The sequence below is a fragment of the Dermacentor variabilis genome, chromosome 3, assembly GCF_050947875.1.
Source record: "Dermacentor variabilis isolate Ectoservices chromosome 3, ASM5094787v1, whole genome shotgun sequence".
Lineage (NCBI taxonomy): Eukaryota > Metazoa > Arthropoda > Arachnida > Ixodida > Ixodidae > Dermacentor > Dermacentor variabilis.
The window spans coordinates 190,917,037-190,936,705 of record NC_134570.1 but is presented as its reverse complement, the minus strand read 5'-3'; the positions used below and the strand labels follow the sequence as shown (position 1 = coordinate 190,936,705).

Sequence of the window (19,669 nt, the reverse complement as noted above, 5' to 3'; positions counted from 1 at the left end):
TTGGTTCATTTATTGATTTGCAGAAGTTTTTGACACATTTTTACGTGTTTTTATATATCAAATTCTGGCCATATCGAACTATTTTGCGATCATTGGATATATGGAGGTTCGACTGTACGCTGTTATCCGTAATTTCTTGATGTGTTCCGCAACTTTTGCTTCAGTTCATGAAAGTTCAATATCAATCAATAATCAAATAAATATCAATAGCTTATCAACATAGAATGGGCACTGTTCACAGAAAAGCGGTTCTTCTTGTCTTGGCCACATTTAGCTGGCACATTCTGTATTTAATTGTGGAATGGCAGTCCTTGTTCTGTGGTTCCTTAAAGTTGTGTGACTTCTGCATATCAGAAGCTTCCCCGAAGACGTCGCCTTCCGGAATGGAGGACGGAGGACCTCCACACCCTCATGGCAAGGCGAGTCCCGGCGCGGTTGTCCTGTCCGTGGGAAACCGAGACATCACCGACTATAGGCTTCCCAATTCATCTAACAGCTCAACAGCGGCAGAGATGGAATTGGACAGTGATTACACGCTAGTCCAATCGCGCCACTTGAAGCGCAAGCTTCGCCGGATGTCAGCAGGCAGTGATTCTACTCATAAAAGCAGATGTGACGAACACGAACTGGTCTTCTCCGTGGGCTACACCCCAACTACGGAAGGTACGAATATGAATTCGTTGAACAGACAATCGCTGACCAAATACTTCGATCGAATAGCCTCAGGACATGTGAGAGAGATCCGCATTAATGCTCGGAAGAACATTCTGACGGTGGACATGAATTCTCAGGCAGTATTGGAGGCTTTGAAAGGCATTCAAGTGGTTGGCAACATCCCAGTTCGCTCATTGCTAGCGTATGGCAAAGATACCTGCACTGGTGTGGTATCAGATGTGGACATTGACATAAAGGATGAAGACCTGAGATCTCTTTTATCGTCGACAGTGCGAATCCTCGACATCCACCGATTCGGCCGCTCCCGGTGCATCAAGTTGGTGTTCGAGTCAGACTCTTTGCCAGCATTGGTCAAAGTAGGTTATGTGAGGCACTCAGTGCGTCCGTATGTACCACGACCGTTACAGTGTCACAAGTGTTTCAAACTGGGCCACGTGAGTGCTGTGTGTAAGAATCCTACGTTGTGCCGAAGATGTGGTGGTGCTCATCGGGTAGACTCCTGTGAGACTGACGCCATGAAATGTGCAAATTGCTCCGGAGCCCATGAAGCGACATCCAAGGACTGCTCCAAAATAGCAGAGGAGAGGCAAATTCTGAGAAAAATGGTGAGAGAGAACTCCACGCACAAGGAGGCTGCCGATTCCGTCCGCAAGAAAAGGCGCCGGTTGCGGCAAAGGCGTCGCCGCTCCCAGAGCAAGCCCCGTGGGAAAGAGGTACTTCCTTTGAGTACTTGGATGCAAAACGTGCCACAGAGAGAGCAAGGCCGGTACACACAAGATGCGCGCCTCCCCCAGTACCTCCGCGCCCGTCAAGGAATGAGGCGTCATCCAACGTGCATCCAACCTCTTCGGCTGTAGAGTGGCCTTCGCTACCACTAACGGCTTCCGGAGGAGATACTCCTTCGGCGCTCCCCAAGTGCCGGTAGGGTAATGAAAGGCTTGGAAATGAAAAGGTGATAGACATGCTTAAACAACTAGTAAACACTATGCGTATGTTACTCTCCGGATTGGCAACGCCAACTGCACTATCAGTCGTGAAGGCGTTAGATGCTATGGAGCCGCTATTAGCGGCTCTAAAATAATGGTGTTAATCATGGCTCTCATGATAAAACACTGGACATTGGAACAGAAGATGCATCATTCTGTTATAATGCAATGGAATGCTCGAGGTCTATGCGGCCACATGTCTGATTTTAGGCAACGAGTCTTCAAATACCGCTTCTCAGTGATCGTGATATGCGAGCCAAATCTCACGTCGGAATTTCGCCTTTCCGGATACGTTAAGCTCTGGTCACGTGAAGATGGACACAAGAGCAAAGTGTTAATGTGTATACGCAGTGACATGACGTTTGTGTGGAACACGATCACTCCACATGACAGCAATGAATATGTGTGTGTGACACTAAAACATAAACTACATGTGTTTTCGATCATCGGCGCCTACATACCTCCTAGACAAAGACTTGAACTCTCTTATCTATTCACTGTGTTACAAAGTTCCCCAGGCCCTCATGTTGTTATTGGAGACTTCAATGCTCGTCATCCTTACTGGGGAAGTGCCACAATGAACTGTCGGGGTAGGAACTTGATGGACTTCATAGACACTGAAGGTCTGGCTGTCATCAATGATGGATCTCCAACTTACATCCGCGGCACCACCTACGGAAGTTGCTTAGACCTCACTGTTGTATCTCAGAGCCTCCTGCATTTAGTCGACTGGTGCTTGGACAAAGAAACGCATGGGAGCGATCATATACCAACATATGTGCAGATGAAGTGGTTTGTGCAATCCACTGCACCTGCTGTACGCTGCACTGATCGGTCCACATTCTCTACATCTGTCGAAGAGTACTGCGGAGACATCACTTCATCATCTGATGTAGAAGACATTATTGTATCATCAGTGCAGAAGACAACTAAGTTCATCAGTGCACCTACATCCAGAACGGCGATTGATATTGAATATGAACAACTCCGAGCGATCCGTCGCAGAGCAGAAAGGAAGGTTAGGCGAACTCAATCGTCATTAGACCTTGTCTTATGTCGTCGAGCTCAACAAAAAATACGGCGTCACCTTAAAAAAATAGGAAAACAACGATGGAGGACCTTCTGTTCGTCTCTAGATCCTTGAGAGTCACTTTCTAGGATCTGGCAGATAGTACGAAGCCTTCGTGCCCCTCCTCAGCCAAAACGTCCTTTCCGTGCTCTAGCAGTTCACTAATCTGACGGAAGTGCAGGTTGCCGAAGACTTCTGTAAGAGAGTCACCCGTACCGATGTTTCAGCATGTCCAACGTTGGATCAACCCGTGCTACCTCCTAAAGATGATCGTCTTGACCTTCCTTTCACGATGCCGGAATTGGAAGCTGCGCTTGCTGCGTCGAGACGGATCTTCTACCCCTGGACCTGATGGTATTTCATGTACTGCTCTGTGCCACCTTGGGATGGAAGGTCGGAAAGTCCTGCAGTCATACTATAACGCCACGTGGTCATCCAGTACAGTCCCGAAGCAGTGGAAAACCAGCCGTTTGGTGGCCTTCCTAAAGCCAGGAAAATCGCCTTACGAAATGTCATCTTACTGGCCAGTAGCTTTAGCTAGCTGTGTCACTAAGGTGATGGAATGGATGGTGCTCACTAGATTAGAATGGTTCATGGAAAAGAATGAGCTTTATCCTGAAATGATGACCGGATTTAGACGTGGCCGGTCTGCAATAGATGGGATCATTGATCTCGTGTCCACGATCAAACACGAAAAAAAACGACACCGACTTGTAGGAGCAGTTTTCTTAGACATAAAAGGAGCTTATGACAATGTACTGCACGAAGCCATTCTTGAGGCCCTCAGTAATTTAGGCATCGGCGGACGTCTCTACACGTGGATTGAAAATTACCTAGGTGGTCGTACAGTCTTCATGTCCACGAATGATGGCTAAATGACAAGACACGCTGTGGTCCGTAGAGTGCCTCAAGGAGGAGTTCTCAGCCCAACTCTTTTCAATGTTGCCCTTATTGGCCTTGCGGAAATAATTCCTGATGCAGTACGCATCAGTACCTACGCAGACGACATATGCATATGGGCATCCGCAGTCACACGACCGCAAATTCGTGCCAGATTGCAGCGAGCTGTTTCTTTAACGTCTCAGTATTTGCAGTGCCAAGGACTGCAACTGGCCCCAGACAGGTGCGCTGCGATAGCGTTCACATGGAAGCTTATGTGTTGCTATCCAATTATGATCAGTGGAAATGCCATCCTATATGTCACCCACCACAAATACCTTGGCGTTGTCATTGACCGCGGTGTTTCATAGTCGAAACATGTGGCAATGTTAAAGAAAAAATTAACTGGGCTTGCTCAAGTTTTTCTCTTTCTGGCCGGTGTAAAGTGGGGTCCATCTGAGCATTCGCTACTCTGGTTGTACCAGGCTCTCTACGTCAGATACATTCGGTATAGCCTGCCAGTTTTATCAGGTATGAGCCCGTTATGTTTGCGTACGATGGAAAGTGCCCAGGCACAGATGCTGAAAACATGTCTCGGTGTTCCACGTTGCACCTCAACCCACGGAACAATTGAGGAGGCTCGCATCACCCCTTTACCTGTCTATCTACGATGCGAACCTCTTCGAGTATTCCTGCGACTTCTGTGCCGTCATGGACACCATCCCTTATCGACACTACCCGATATACGGCCGGACTACACTTTTTCAAGAGCCATTAAATGTCAAGAATCTGCCATACCAGCATACTTTGCTCCGGCTGACCTTCCACGTATGCCCCCATGGGTAATGTCCAAAATACCGGTACGTCTATCTATTCCCGGAATTTCAAAAAAATCGCAAATACCTGCTGTTGGCCTCAGACATTTAACACTTGAATATATGTCGAAAGAATATGACTCTTCGGTGAGCGTGTATGGAGATGAATCGGTCTCGTTGTATGCATCTGGTGCGGCTTTCGTCGTGCCTGCGCATCAAGTCATTCGACGGTTTCGTCTGCATAACAAGACGACTACAACATCTACGGAACTAGTGGCAATCAGAGAGGCCATTCAATATATTTCGCGACAGCCTCCTCAAATATGGACAATCTTCAGTAACGCAAAATCGGCTCTTCAACTACTTAGTGTGGTGTTGAAAGAAAGCACTTACAGAGTGTTGGCTCTTCAAACTGCCGAGTTCTAGACTTTAGCGCAAGAAAATGGCCACCACATCACATTTCAGTGGATTCTCAGTCACTGTGGTATACAGGGCAACGAACTTGCCGACGCCGAAGTGAAGAAAGCTCTCGAAGAACAAGAGTCACTGCTTTCAATTCCTTTTTCAAGAGCGGACGCCAACTGTCTCCTCTCCAGTGTCATCCGAAAATTGACAGCAAAGCACTGCGACAATCCGGATAATCGCCACAGACGACTCCGGAGACTGGACCCTACCATGAATTTCAGGCTACCATCGAAAATTCAACGCAGCTGTGCCAGTCTTCTGCACAGACTAAGGCAGGGGGTAGCATTTACGCACGGATACGTGCACCTCATGCGACGCACCAAATCTCCACACTGTGATGTGTGCAATGTGACTGAGACTATAGGTCATGTGCTTTGTGACTACCCTAAGTACGTGGAAGAGCGTGAAAAGTTGGACAACGACCTTACGCATCTCGACAGTGCACCGTTGTCGGAGGACGTTATTTTAGGCTCTTGGCCAGATGCTCAATCGAGTTTCAAGGCCATCCAGGCATTACTGAATTTTTAAAAAATTACGGGCCTGGATTGCAGACTTTGAGCATGCCAAATTGCTTGCCATATGTTCTACATCTTCCTTCTATCGTCATCGTAACCCATCATGCACCTGTTTCTTCTCTCTTTCTTTCCCTCTTCCCCTTCCCCCAATGCCGAGTAGCTGGCTAGAGGAGTATACCTCAGGCTGACCCCTTCGCATTTTGTATAATTAAACTTCTCTCTGTCTCTCTTTGTTGTTCCTATTAAACCCGTATGGGTTACCTTTGTAGCTTCGTGCTACAGTAGGGTGTATGAGAATTTTTCACTGTCATGAATTTTGCTCGCCTTGTGGGCTTCTGCAGAACTGATCGGCCATAACCTAATAGTGTTCTGAGAAGTCATGTAAGGAACACCTTTTTTTCATGTGCCTGTATTTCTCTCATGTTGACCTTTACTAAGCTGCTCTAAAATGCATATTTACTGCTCCAAAATGGACAATTCATGCTGCGAACCTGTTCCAAAGGCACCGGATTTGCTGCTCCAAGAGCTGCTCAATTCTTGGCTGCTTCCATCCCTGATGGCAGATATCCAGCTAGATGGACATTCAGACTTGTGGCGGATGTTCCACAGATATCCGTGGTTACTTGGTATGGGATGTCATTGTCACTGGGAGGCCTCGCTTCATGAAGCGAAACGCTTGACTTATTGCCGGAAGGGCTGTTTGACTGCAGCAGAAGTGTGACTGTCGCTGATTTTCGCACGTTCTGAAGGGCAAGTCCACATGTAAAGAACTACCGATATATTTGATAGGTTGACTGCTTTTCATGGAACGAATCCAGTTTGTTTAAACATGTTTGACTGTGTTTCATTGAAAGCTTTATGTTTACATTTTCGGCAATGAAATAAATTTGTCAGCATAGCTCTTCCTGACATTGCGTATTTTGCTTTCTTTCTGCCCAGGGGGGCAATAGACAGTGTAGTGAGTCCCTGAGGCAGTAATGTTGATGCGCGCCATGTTTACTCGCATGTGCCCAACCTTTCCACCAATTTGCAATGAGTTGGAGGGGGGGGAGGTATCCGAGAAGAATGTTTTTTTTTTCTTTTTTTGCTCGTGGAATACTTGCACCACTTAATCTTCAGTTTTAAAGCTGCCGTTAAATAAGTTATCTGTTGCAATGATTTAAGGGGGGACATTGGTTGTGTAGATAACTTTGTTATCTCTTAATCAAATCTGATAAAACTGCATATGCTCATTCAGTGTTTCATGTTGACTTTCGATATATAATTATATTTTGCATATACATAGTAGTTGCCGTGATAATAATTACCTTCTATTGTTTGTTGAAACAATTAAAATTTACCTGCTACAGGTAAAGTTGCAAACAATATATGGTTGGATACTCGAGTGAATTAGAATGGAAACACTGAAAACAGATTTGAAATTGAACAATTTTTGTCATTTTACAGCCCATTGGAGTTCTGTGTTCACAGTATCAATAATAAGAGCAAATGTATATTTAAATAAACAAAATTTGGAGCTGAAAATAAGAAAAATCTGCTCTCAGCGTTGCATTCTCAATACATTTAGCTTTGTGCTGCAATAGAAATAATAGCTCTAGCTGTCCTAGATTCAAAGATATTGATACAGCAAACACGCAAAGTGACCAAAACCATGTTGAGAGAAAAATCAGAAAAAAGGAATACTTTGCTCACTGCAATACCGAGGCATTGCTACTTACATATTTGCATTCAGAATCGACTCGTAAGCCTTGTAGTAATCTGCTTGCAGCACTTCAAGTTTAATGCATTTAGCTTCATATATATAAAAAAAGTTACAGGTGTATTAATGTTGCCACAAACAGGCAAGCAAAAAGTTTGCAATGAGAAAAACAGACAGCTTGATTTATTCAGGAATATAATGAAGTATTTACATGTTACCAGTTAACAGGCTAATATTCCCCTAGCACGTGCCCCAGCATGTATGCCCTAGTGTGAAACGTTTGTTATCTTAAAAAAAGAAAAAAGTGTTGTTTGCTGATTACCGGTTCTCCGCATTTTGCGTGCTTCGAGATTGTTCACAAGGAGTGGGTTGCACATGCGGTCGACGCGCCACCACCGCAGATCACGCACAAGATAAACATATAATTGGCAAAAAAAAAAAGAATTCATTCAATGCCGTTTGCTAATTAACGGGGCTCTGCATTTTGTATACAGCAAGAGAGTTCACAAGGAATGGGGTGCACATTTGGCCGCCGCTCACATGCGGCGAACCCCCGCCCCCCCGCTGACGCGGCATCGCTGCAGATTGCACATGAGATGACTATCTCTATGGGGACACCGCAGTCACGTTCACCTTTGCCCACTGCCGCACCACAACTTGCGTTTCACACAAAACGGCAGAGAATCGCGGCCTACGATAACAAAGCGCGTCTACCAGCCGCGGCCACATCATGGGAGTGAGAAAATCCGATTTTCACTTGGTAGCCGGCGTTAAAACAAAGTCTTGCCGTTTTTCCTGTGCCTTCTTCACTTTCTCCAAATCATAGAGTCGCATTACTAGTGCTGGAATGTCGCATGAGCACCAGCCGCTGCCAAAAGCGCTTTCATCTGCTAAGCCTATTCCGCAGTCACGGGGGGAGACTCGGCGGGGCTCTGCATGGGTAGCCAACTATTGCCGGCATCTTCCAAAGCTACGGCGCACTTTTAAAAGTTTAAAACTCGTGGTTTCTTCTTTTCGCCGAATTTATGGCTTGTAGCAAACTGAATTCGACATTGTTTTGTGTTGAGTTTCTCACGCCCGAGCAGACGACGGCAAAAATCCGCCAATGGCATGGCGTTATTACAGTCAGGTGCCTCAGTCGGCGAATGGAATTGTGCATGGGGACTACTTTTTCGCAGGCCTTTTCTTCATAGCCATTCAGCACGCAGAGTAGTGGTGGCACAAAAACTAAACCAGAAGAGTTGCTCTTTCAAGCAAGATCAAGACGGCTGCAATCGGAAACTCAGAATGGCAAATGCACATCACGGAAAAAGGCCCTTTTTTGCACGTTTGTCAGTAAAAATACAGCTCACAGACGCGACATAAAACGTCATTACAACCAAAATATTGGTCCAAGATGCGTGAAAATTTCTGAGATTATGCATCACGCACTGTAGAATCCAAAAATAATGTTTTCAATAAAGTGACTTTTTCGCGATTTTTCGGTCTCTAAGACCTGTGTCCACCCTTAAAGTTTCAAATATTTGTGAGATGAGTAAATAGGATAATTTTTCTGTTACATTTTGGGCGTGGGGATCTTTTCAAACTCCAGTGCTGAGCAGCTCTTGCTGGGCCTTTTGCATTTTGGCACATAATTGTGGAACAAGTTGAGAGTTTCTCTAGCAGAATTCTTGTTTGTAGTTAGCTCGCGTGTCACATTTTCGGAAATCAGTGGTGCAAAGTAGACTCGCACACAAGAACACGTGCGACAGGATGGCATCATATTTTGCGTCGTCGGTTTTTTAAGAAGGTTTGTTCCCCTTCTTTGTTTTCCTTTGCTTCATGGGAGTGTGAATGTGTATGGCGCAGAGCTGATGGAGGAGGCCTGTGTAGTGGAAGAAGAGGAAGCCATGGCAGTGGACAATGGGGCCCCCCAAATCCTGGAGAAGTGTCGCTACTGGCCCGCCTGCAAGAACGGTGACCGCTGCCCCTTCCACCACCCGAGCGTGCCTTGCAAGTGAGTTCCCTACACCCCCAGAGCGGACACCACCGGTCTGTTTTTTTTTTTTTTTTTTTTCTCAGCTCGCCCGAGGTTTGCAACCACTGCAGATTGCCTCCAAGATTGGGTGCGTGGGCCACATATGCAGGTAGCTTCACCGACAGCCATGCACAGCCACAGCCAGGCCTAGGGGAGAAGACATGGACTAAGTTATAGTTATGAAAAAGTTAAATACCATATAAACCCTAATATACGACGAGTGAGAATATAGTTCAACTCCTTAACTTGAAGGGAAATATTAAAAAAAAATTGTCAGAAGGCATCATTTTCAGAATGCCACTGCAGCTTTGCAGCGAACTGACTGGGCTGTCAGCGGTAGTGATTGCGCACAAAGCTCCCACACAAAATCCATAAGTGCATCCTCAAGCTCAGGATGCACTGCTCGACACCAACGAACTAACATTGCTAGCATGCCGACAGTGTTCCTTTCTGTGCCTTCCAGTGTTGCACATGGTTTCTTTTCTTTTTTTTGCAGAAGTGCCAAACTGGCACTCATTGGCCATGTTGCCATTCGCTTCTGGGAAGTCTGAAAATTTCGCTGAAAACTGGCTCCACATGCCACTAGTTATCGGTCACCAGACAAAAAACAAATCCCACAACAGTCCAGTTGGAAGAATGCATGCAAGGCGACGCAGCAACAAGAAAAGAAATATTAGCAGTCACATTTGAATATCGATACAGCTTTGAGTATGCTAGAACTCTAGAACTGGTACAGTGCAACATACAAAGGAAGAAACAAGCCGAGTATGCATTCACCAGGATCCACGCTGTAGGTTGCCAGAATGTGACACATTCTGATAAAGACTGCTGCGTAAAATGAGGGGTGACTTTAGCCTTATTTTTTTCAAAAAGATATCTCAACTTATATTCCGGTTTATATGGTAGTTCGTTACGTCAAGAATTTCTTTATACAGTTAAACCTCGATACAGTCCACTATTGTTAACTCCGTCCCTACTGTGTCCATTTGGCGTAGTTAGCATGTTAACAATGGTTTGAAAGGCCCCTTTTGAGACCGTCCACGCCACTCAAGGACACACTACACTATCGGATGGAAAGAGAACTATATGTTTGTTGTCTAAGTAGTTTGCTGTTTTTACTGCCAGGCAGTCATTTTTGAACTCGCTCGAAGTGTTGCGATCATTAAGAGGAAGCTTTAGCTCGGGTGCTCCTATCTAAATACATGTAAAAGGAGAATTCGTTTTTCTCAGCAACCACTGCACCACGTTTCATGAGGTTTGTTGCATTTAAAAGAAAAACTTAAAATCTAATGACTGTTGGTTTCGAATTTTCTATTTAGGTCCTCAAGTTTTCTTTTTTTAAATTGGCAGAAATTAAAAAATTTTCAAAGAACGAATCTATAAAGTTTACAACTCTGTAACTCAGCAACGAAAAATGATGATGCCATTCTGTGAGTTGCATCTTGCAGTAGATCTAAAGTGGACAAAATTTGTGTGTTACACATGAATCTCAAAAATTTAGTAATATGGAAATACAGCTTTTGCACAACCCCTGTAAACAAGGTAACAAATTCACGTAAGATATAAAATGACATATCGAATTTGTCTGCTTTGAATGATCTGATGGAGGCCGTTTACAGAACCATGATATCTGCTGTTAATGCAGAGCTATGAATTTGTAAGCTTCGTGCTTCTATTTCTTTCAAATTTTCGAATTTTTGAAAATTATTTTAATAAAATTCAAGAGCTAAATCGAAATTCCGCTTCCAACAATCACTAGAATTTAACTTTCTCTCTCAAATGCAACAAATTTCATTAACATCGGTTCAGGGGCTATCTCAGAAAAACGTTTTTGCGTTTTACATGTACTTGAATAGGCCGCGTCAGAGTTGGGCCCGAGCTAAACCTTCCTCTTAAAGTAGAAAGCAGAAATGGCCGCCCACTACCGATGGTTTGAAATGCCACATTGGAGACCTTCTGCGCCGCTCATGGACACGCTGTGTCATCGGACGTGAAGAACTATGCATTCTACGCTCGTTATAATGGACCTGTGTACAACAAACTTTCGGATATAACAGAACATATTTCAGCCTTAGTTTGTTCTACCTATTTTATTAATGCAACAAAGTGCTTGAGTGCAAAGTGCTTGAGTGCTGGGGGAAAGATTTGGTTGGGATCGAATTAACTGAAAAGTCTAATTAACTGGAGTTGAATTAATGGCATTCTACTGTGTAACAAACTTCAATATGAAGAAATTCTCAGTATAATGAAGTATTTCACTTTTTTTTATCTTCTTGTCTACAGAACACCATGTATTTAGAACCTCAATATAACTAAGTGTGTTTATACACGATTACAATATAACGCCGCGGACACAGACGGTCAAGTAGTTGAATTACAAGCAGCTGTTTGCGAACACACCTCTCAAATCGTGTGCCACGCTACCAAGAGCGACTGCTGGAGTGGTGCAGCATCATGTTCTGCATAAAGTCCAAGTGGGATAAGATGCTCCATGCATATTATGATACTCCATGATAGATATGATGGATACTCCATAGATACTCCATAGATACTGATGATGTGATAGATACTCCATGCAATGTTTGCTTTGGGCGTGAGTGAAAGCGTGCGAGGGGAATCCAAGAAGGATGGGGCTTGATGAATGCCATCTTACCATGTGAGCAGGAGGGGGGAGGGAAAACAGCACGCTACTTAGCAACTTGGAACAAATCCTGCTTGTCACGTTTTGTGCAGGGCATTCCCGAACTGCAAGTACCGAGACAAGTGCCTTTTCATCCACCCCAACTGCAAGTACGATGCCTTCTGCAAACGGAAGGACTGTCTCTTCACGCATGCAAGCAGGCGGAGCTTCGCCTGTCCACCGCCTGGTGAGCAACTTGGACATTTCCCAGTCATGTGCGACTGATGCACTGTTCACAATTCAGACAGATAAGGTATGACGCAACTGAGACACTCAGAATGACTGACAACACACAAGACAGGAGCTGTTTGTTCTTGATGGGGTCCCCTATGCTTTGCACTGCCTCTTTAACCCCTTAGCCATTTTATTATTTTGACAATTTCTGTGCCTAAACTGCTTTTTTTTTTTAATTTGATGTTGAATATTTTTCTTTTAAAAAGCAGGCTTCTGATTTTGAAAAAAACAAACAAATTCAAGCACATAATACAGTTAAACCTGAATGTAACGAACCTATATGTAACGAATTCCTGGATTTAACGAAGTTTTTGAATTCCCCAACGCTGCCCCCATTGAAGCCCATGTATTTTCGACCTTGATGTAACAAACGCGTTGCGGCGGTTAGCCTTGATGTAACGAACTCCCAAAGCTGATCAGTCATTACTTTTTGCACTTTTAAGGAACTTTTAAGGAAAATTCGGCCGAAGAAATGCTCTAGATTATTGACTATTAATATTGTAAGGAGCCAGCAGCGACGCGAACGCCAGGGATTGCCGCGACCGAGCAAAGTTAGCGATGATGATGATGATGGCGGCAACTAGCGCCGCTCCGTGCCTAACGTAGCAGTCTTTTCAGGCTTTGCTTGTCTAGCGTGACACCAGGTGGCATTGGTATCGGCAGCTGATTTCTCTTTCAGATTTATTTCGTTTCGTATGGATTTGAGGACAAGCATTATTTTGTGATTTTCATTTATTTCAACGGCTTAGACACACTTATGTGTAAGAATTCACTTGAAAAGCAACGCTGATAGCCGGTTCTTTCATTGCCAGGGCGCGGGAAGGGAGAAGGGGAGCGACGATGACGAACGACATGCGCCACTTTTTTTTTCTTTCTCTATGGATGCGTTGCATTCGCCATTTTGAGTGTTGTCCTGCGTTCTGCACGTGTGCGTGTGTCAACTGTGCTCTGGTACTGGTTTGTCCGACTTGTTTTGGAGGTGCTTGGCCTGCCTGTTGGCGTGTTGTCGTGCGTCTCCGCTTCTATACGTCGTCGGTTGGTCGTGATGAGTTCTACTGCCAGAAAACGAGAAGTTCTGTCTTTTGAAGACAAACTCGCAATTTTAAATGCAGTCTCCACGGGCGAGAAGAAGAAGGACGTGGCCACCCGTTTCAGCATTCCAGCGAGCACACTATCAAAGATTTTGAGTGCGGAACACAACATCAGAAACGCAGTGGAGTCGGGAACAAGCTCGAAGAAAAAAAGACTGAAGCTGTCCACATACACTGATGTGGACAAGGCAGTGTTCACGTGGTTTTTGGACACGAGAGCCAGAAATGTGCCCATAAGTGGCGCGATCTTACAACAGAAGGCAAAGGATTTTGCGTGTATCTTGGGCCATGATGATTTCAAGGCAAGCAACGGGTGGCTGCAGGGATTTAAGAGCCGGCATGGTGTCGTCGGAAGAGTAATCAGCGGCGAATCTGCCTCCGCAGACAGCGATGCTGCTGCTTCGTGGGTGGCTGACAAGCTGCCTGGAATCCTGAGTCGCTTCGAGGCGGCTGATGTCTACAATGCCGACGAGACAGCTCTATTTTATCAGATGCTTCCGGGCCGCACGCCAGCGTTAAAAGGCGATGACTGCCGCGGCGGAAAGCAGAGCAAGCTCCGCATAACGATTCTGTTGTGTGCCAACCTCGACGGCACAGACAAGCGAGTCCCGCTAGTAGTCGGCGAAAGTGCCCGTCCCAGGTGTTTTAAGGGAACGAAGCGTATGCCCGTGAAGTATGTGGTGAATTCTAAAGCGTGGATGACTCGGCCAATATTTTCTGAGTGGTTGAAGGAATTTAACCAGGACGTCGAGCGGCAAGGCCGTCAAGTTTGCCTACTGCTGGACAATTGCTCAGCGCACCACGTCGAAGGCCTGCAGCTGTCGAACATCGAACTGCATTACTTCCCGGCCAACTGCACGTCCCTAATACAGCCCCTGGACAAAGGGGTCATTAACAGTTTTAAATGCTGTTACCGGCGCCGACTAATCCTGAAGATACTTCTCGACATCCGTCTGGAACGGGAGATGAAGATAGACATTTATCAAGCAGTCGAGATGCTTGCTGCCTCCTGGCAAGAGGTCAGGGCAGAAGTTATCGCGAATTGCTTTTTAAAGGCCGGAATAGCCAAAAACGCACGGGCTGGTGCCGACGAGGAGGAGGAGGAAGACCTTTCTACTCCGTCCGATGTGGCCGAAGCGTGGAACGAGCTATGTACTAACGGTGGTGTACCCGACGACGTTGAACTGACTGACTTTTTGTTTGCCGACAACGCCGCCATGGCTACAGAAGAAATGTCTGATGCAGCAGTAGCTGAAAGCGTGCAAAATCCCGATGGCGTTGATGATGGTGCTTGTGAGGCAGATCCGTGTGACGTGCCTACTGCAAAGGAGGTGATGAATGCAATGGACGTTATGCGCCGTTTCGTCGGCTCGCTCGACGATGAAGGAGCTCTACACGATTTAGCTTCTTTGGAGCGGCGTGTTGTGCCTTCACTCGTGCCGAAGAAGCAAGCGGAAATTACGCAGTTTTTTGGTGTAAAATAAATGCTTGAAGGGTGAGTTCACCTTCACGGATATATTGAGCTATTTGGTTTCGTTTCTGCATCATTCGTACGAGCCTTCACGCGAAACCTGCATGTAACGAAAAATTGCGAGCTTTTGTCAACTTCGTTATATCCAGGTTTAACTGTAACTCAGATTAGCATATTAAAGTTTATTATTGCTCATGACAAAGGGGGCCTGCTGCCTGCTGGTAATCAACAATAAAAACAGAGCAAGAGCGCAGTTAGGAATGTTTCATCATTCTGACAATGGTTTGACGCTATATGGTCTGTCATTTCACCGCGGAAGCTTCTGCAGTGTACGATACACCTCAAAATGAGGAATCACCCAGAGTGACTTCTTATGCATCTTGCACCAGAAGCGTGTTTCCTTCTTCAGCTTCTGTCCCTTGCCTCCAAGTTTTTGGCAGCAAGGGAAGCATTTCCAGGTTGGCGTTGCTTTGTTTTAAGTTGGGGGAATGTAAGCCAGAAAGTGCCACTCCTGCAGTCGTACGGGGTCAAGCCCATCAGATCGCCGGCCGCGCCTCAGCTTTCGCAAGGGATCGAGGTACCTATTCAAGAAGGCTTCAATAAGGGCAAGGCGGTAGTCAGGGTGGCTCATCTTCCCTCCATCTTTGTGGTACAAGACAAATGAGTTGAATGTAGCTTGATCAAGCAAGTGGCAAAAAAATTTTTCAATACATCTTCTTCTACTTTCTGGTGACAGGGTAGAGTTGGCCAGCATCTGATCCGACTTCTCAGTGCCACCCGTCGTGTGACTGTAGTCCCTCACAATGCTTGGCTTTGTGACTGCTCTTCCTTTCGAGTCTTAGAACATCTCCATGCTTGCATTGTGCACTGCGCTCATGACGGTCACTAGCTTTTTGTCACGCCATTGGAGGGTGACACATTTACCCCCGCTGTTAAGCCTGCACCTCTCCTTTCTTGAACTTCTGTGTTCAGGATGCCGGCCATAGACATTCGTAGGCATTCTCCATAGACAACCGTGCGGTTCTGAAGGAGGATTTACGACCTCCGGTGACGTGTAGAAGTTATCTATGGTCAGGCAGTAATCATTGCCCAGCAAGGGCTCGAGGTGATTCATGACAACTTTGGTTCCCATTGGCGACCCAGGTTCAAAATTCACTGGTGTGCCAAGATTGGTGCCTTTCTGGTGTAGATAACATTCCACACGTATCCTGGTGCTGACTCACAAAGCATAACAAATTTTAGGTGAAACCTTGCTCTTTTCAGCGAAATGTATTGCACCCATCCCAGCCTACCTTTGTAGAGCATGAGGCCTTCATCTAAGGTGATATCTCTCTCCTGTGTGTATGCCAAACAGTAGTCGTTCAACAACCAAACCAAAAATGGCCATATTTCATACAGCTTTGGTTGTGGGTGACTGCTAAGGCCGGTGGCACTGACGTTATCCACGAAGTGCAACATCTTCATTAGAAGCTGGAGCCGGTTACCACTCATCACCATTCCGAAAACGTGATTGGCAAGAACTTGTTCTTTAACCAGTAACAGTCTTGTCATGGTTTCTGAACAGTTCCTTGTAGTAGCAGGAGTGAAAGGAACACCCACATTTTCTCCTTTGTCATTGGCACCCATTTTTTAAGGCGAACGTGCTGACTGGGACAGCCGCTTCTCAGCAGCTTTGTGATTAGTTTCTTTGATGATTAGTGAAATACAGTCGCCGACCGTTTATTTGGACCTCACGGGGACTGCAGAAATGTCCGCATAAACAGTTGTCCGAAAAAGCAGATTAAGAAAAAAAAATTCTTTATTTCCACGCACTTATTCGGGCTTGGCAGTAGGCGTGAAGAAATCGTGAATGTGCCGTTGCACGCTGTTCCGTTTACGCGCAATCAGATAAGCCTGAATCTCGGAGAAAGTCGTACGGTCACTATAGGCGGCTGAAAGCACAGCCACTGCTTGTACATGCTCCGCATGTGACGGCAGCGTAGCAGATGGTATGTCATCTTCCGACTCGGAGTCATCATCCGGCGGCGCAGCAGAAACCTGACGAATGATCTCGCCATCGTCGAGTTCTGCGCATGTCAGTACAGCAGTGGCAGCACCTGTGAAACTCAAATGAGACGGTGTCCAGAATAGCAATGCAACCACTGCACAGGTCTCGGCAGAACATTTTGGGCGTCAGTAGGGAGCACATCGGAAGGCGACAAATCCTAGGCTTCCCGGCACCTGCTTGCCGGCATTCCCCGGCGCAGTATGCGCAGGCACTGTCGACGCCATTGGACACTTGACGCGATGTTTCCGTACGCCGCGTTGGATCACCGCAACCTCGACACAGCACACAAAGCAAACATCACCACGCCGTCACGCTGACATCAGTCACACAAACGAAAAACCTGGCCTACTCGCAGCGTCATGCATGAAGAAACAAACAAATCAGCTGCTGGATTGTCTTAACATGGCATACTGAGCTGAGACCAGAACTGCTGTAGCTACAAACCAGGCAGAAACGATGATGATGAGCAGGGATTTGCAGTAGCGCCACTTCATGGGGCAGCAAGGAGGCTTCGTTCAAAACAAAAATGGCATTCAGCAAGTCGAACCATGCAAAGGTCAGAGTCGGTGCATGGTGCTCTTGATCGAGTTGGCTCAAGGAGTGTCCGAAAAATCGGACGAGAGGTTGCAAGGAGTCCGAACTTTCGGAATTGTTATACATCTTGGTCTATGGGGAGAATGACGGTGCCGCGAAGCAGACCGAATAATTGAGCATGCCCGAATTTTTGGAGTCCGGAAAATCAGTCGGTGACTGTAATGTCATTGTCAAGAAACCGGCGAAAGTACTTAGTCATCAGGCAATGTTATGTTGAACACCTTATCGGGGACACCCAAAAACACAAATCGATGAGGCTTCCATGTTGATGCACCGCCATGGACATGCATTTGCAATAGTCTTCTGAGCAGTCTTCATCTGATGGACTGCTAATTTCAAAGTTGTCGCTATTACTTCCGCTTCGAGAAACGAAGTAAACTTCGATGTCTGAATAATTATCTTCCGAAGAGGTGGACAGGGCCGAAAAGCTTCTTTTCCGCGACAACAGACCAGCAACACATGCGTTGCCTCCACCGGATGCCATATTTTGAAACACAAGTTGCCCCTCAAGGAAATGTGGAATGGTGGTTAAAAAAAAATTACCTGCACAGTGCTGTCATCTGCAAAGTGACACACTAACTAGCCCACAAATGAGCGTGTCTCATTCGAAATGCTCAAAAGGAGATATTATCTCGAGCAGACAAGCTACACTCGTCTAAAATGGTTTTAGGAGAGTTCGGCAAAGGCGAGCTGTGCCCATCTGAAATGGTTAAGGGGTTAATTAAATAATTAACCTGTCTCAGCTTTGCATACCTCTCAGTGCTGCTACACTGAAGCAGTGTAGTTAGGGGCATGACCGAACTAGCCAAAGCTTGCCAGCAAGACATGACAGCACCACATTGTTGCCATGACTCGAAGGCCTCAAATTTATTTTTGCCATACCTGTACAGTAAAAGCTCATTAATTCGCATCTCATGGGACCGGGAAAAAGGTCCAAATTATCCGAATGCCGAATTAATGAATGAAAAGGAAAAACGACATTAATATCAAATTGGAGAAGCATACCTTTATTTATTGAAGTATTTTGCTATAGTCGTCTGCTTAGGCCTGACAGGACAGGCCTGCCTTAACGCATGTCCTGTCTTCTTCCTTGTGATCGTCTACAAAGCGCATCCAATCTTTCCAAAAATTGGACGTTGACTGGTAGCTAGTTTCTAAGCATGGAGTGGCCCCATGTGTACATTTAAATGTCTGTATTAAGCCATTGTTACAAAGGTTCTCTGTTTCACCTAAACTGTAAACAAAATAATGCCTTGGAGTAGTCTTGAATGGTTTGCGTTTTAATTTATGCTGGTAGTGCTGTCATGTCATGATTTCCTTTGTAGAGTAAAACCACCTCATAAAACCATACCTAGAAAGAGAATGATAAAGTATGTGGCTATATGCTAGTTAAACAAGTTGGGGCTAACTAGAATGCATTCTTTCCTATGTTTTCACCAATATCATATGTAATGTCGACATAATTTTAGCTTCGAGCTTAGTGTGAGGCCTATGCCACCTTTGTCAACCAGATAATTAGCGGGGTGAGATCATGTTAGTGAGTTATTACTTGAGAAAGGTGTTCTACTTTGTGATGTCTTATTCACTTTTAATTTGTTCGTGATGGTATGTCTGCTTACATACAAAGGTGTAGCATTAATTACATTATGGAAATCAAGTGCTCGCCAAAGCTTTGATCTTGTGGAATGCAAAAGAATCCTGCATTAGGGAGGCACGTGCTGCAGCGGGTTCAGTGGGCGGGTGGCTCTGTCCTCAGGGCGGCTATAATTTAAAGCTATTCCAATCTGTTTTTGGGCCCATATGGGGAAGGCCTGAGCCATTTTGACCTATCACAAAGGGCTAATGATGCATTTGGAATAAAAACAGATTGGAATAGTTTTACTGTATACCGGCCCAGGGTCGATTGCAGCTTTCTGAGTCTACGGTGACATATGGAGACCCAGAAATAATGTTACCGTGTCGACTAGACTGCGTAATTTGAGAATATTTTCCACTATCATCATGTACGTCGGTGCTGTAATTATGTATTCTTCCCAATCTAGTCGATTGTAGTACAGTAAACTTTCATTTGTGCGAACGTCGGTTTAACGAACATTTCAGAATAGCGAACTTTTAGGAAATCCCCGGCAGTTTTTCTATGCATTCTGTGAAAAAAAAAAAAAACAGTTAAACAAATTTCTGAATAGCAAATACTTCAGTTGAACTAATTTGATCAGTGGACCCTGACCACACTTCGAAGCAACACTTCGTTTGAAGACTATGTTCAGTGCGACAATGAGCTTGTTAACGGTGCTAAACTATCCGATCTCGAAATTGTTTCCAGTGTTGATCCCGAAGAAGCAGAGTGCGACGAGGAAAATGCAGTCGCAGAGGCAAATTCAAATCCTTTACTCTAGCTGAGACTCTGGGAAGCCTTGGAAAGTTGCGAGATT

The 19,669-nt window shown here is 45.4% G+C and overlaps 1 protein-coding gene across 3 annotated transcripts in view; it reads left to right on the top strand.

Annotated features, from left to right (window-relative positions):
* Nab2 (Nuclear polyadenosine RNA-binding 2) overlaps positions 1–19,669 on the top strand; it is a 157,141-nt gene that overhangs the window by 104,543 nt on the left and 32,929 nt on the right. For all 3 annotated transcript variants that reach the window (XM_075686761.1, XM_075686758.1, XM_075686759.1), the window contains 2 exons: positions 8,952–9,099; positions 11,854–11,987. In XM_075686761.1, the coding sequence (XP_075542876.1) occupies positions 8,952–9,099; positions 11,854–11,987 (282 nt within the window). The remainder of the gene's footprint in view (positions 1–8,951; positions 9,100–11,853; positions 11,988–19,669) is intronic.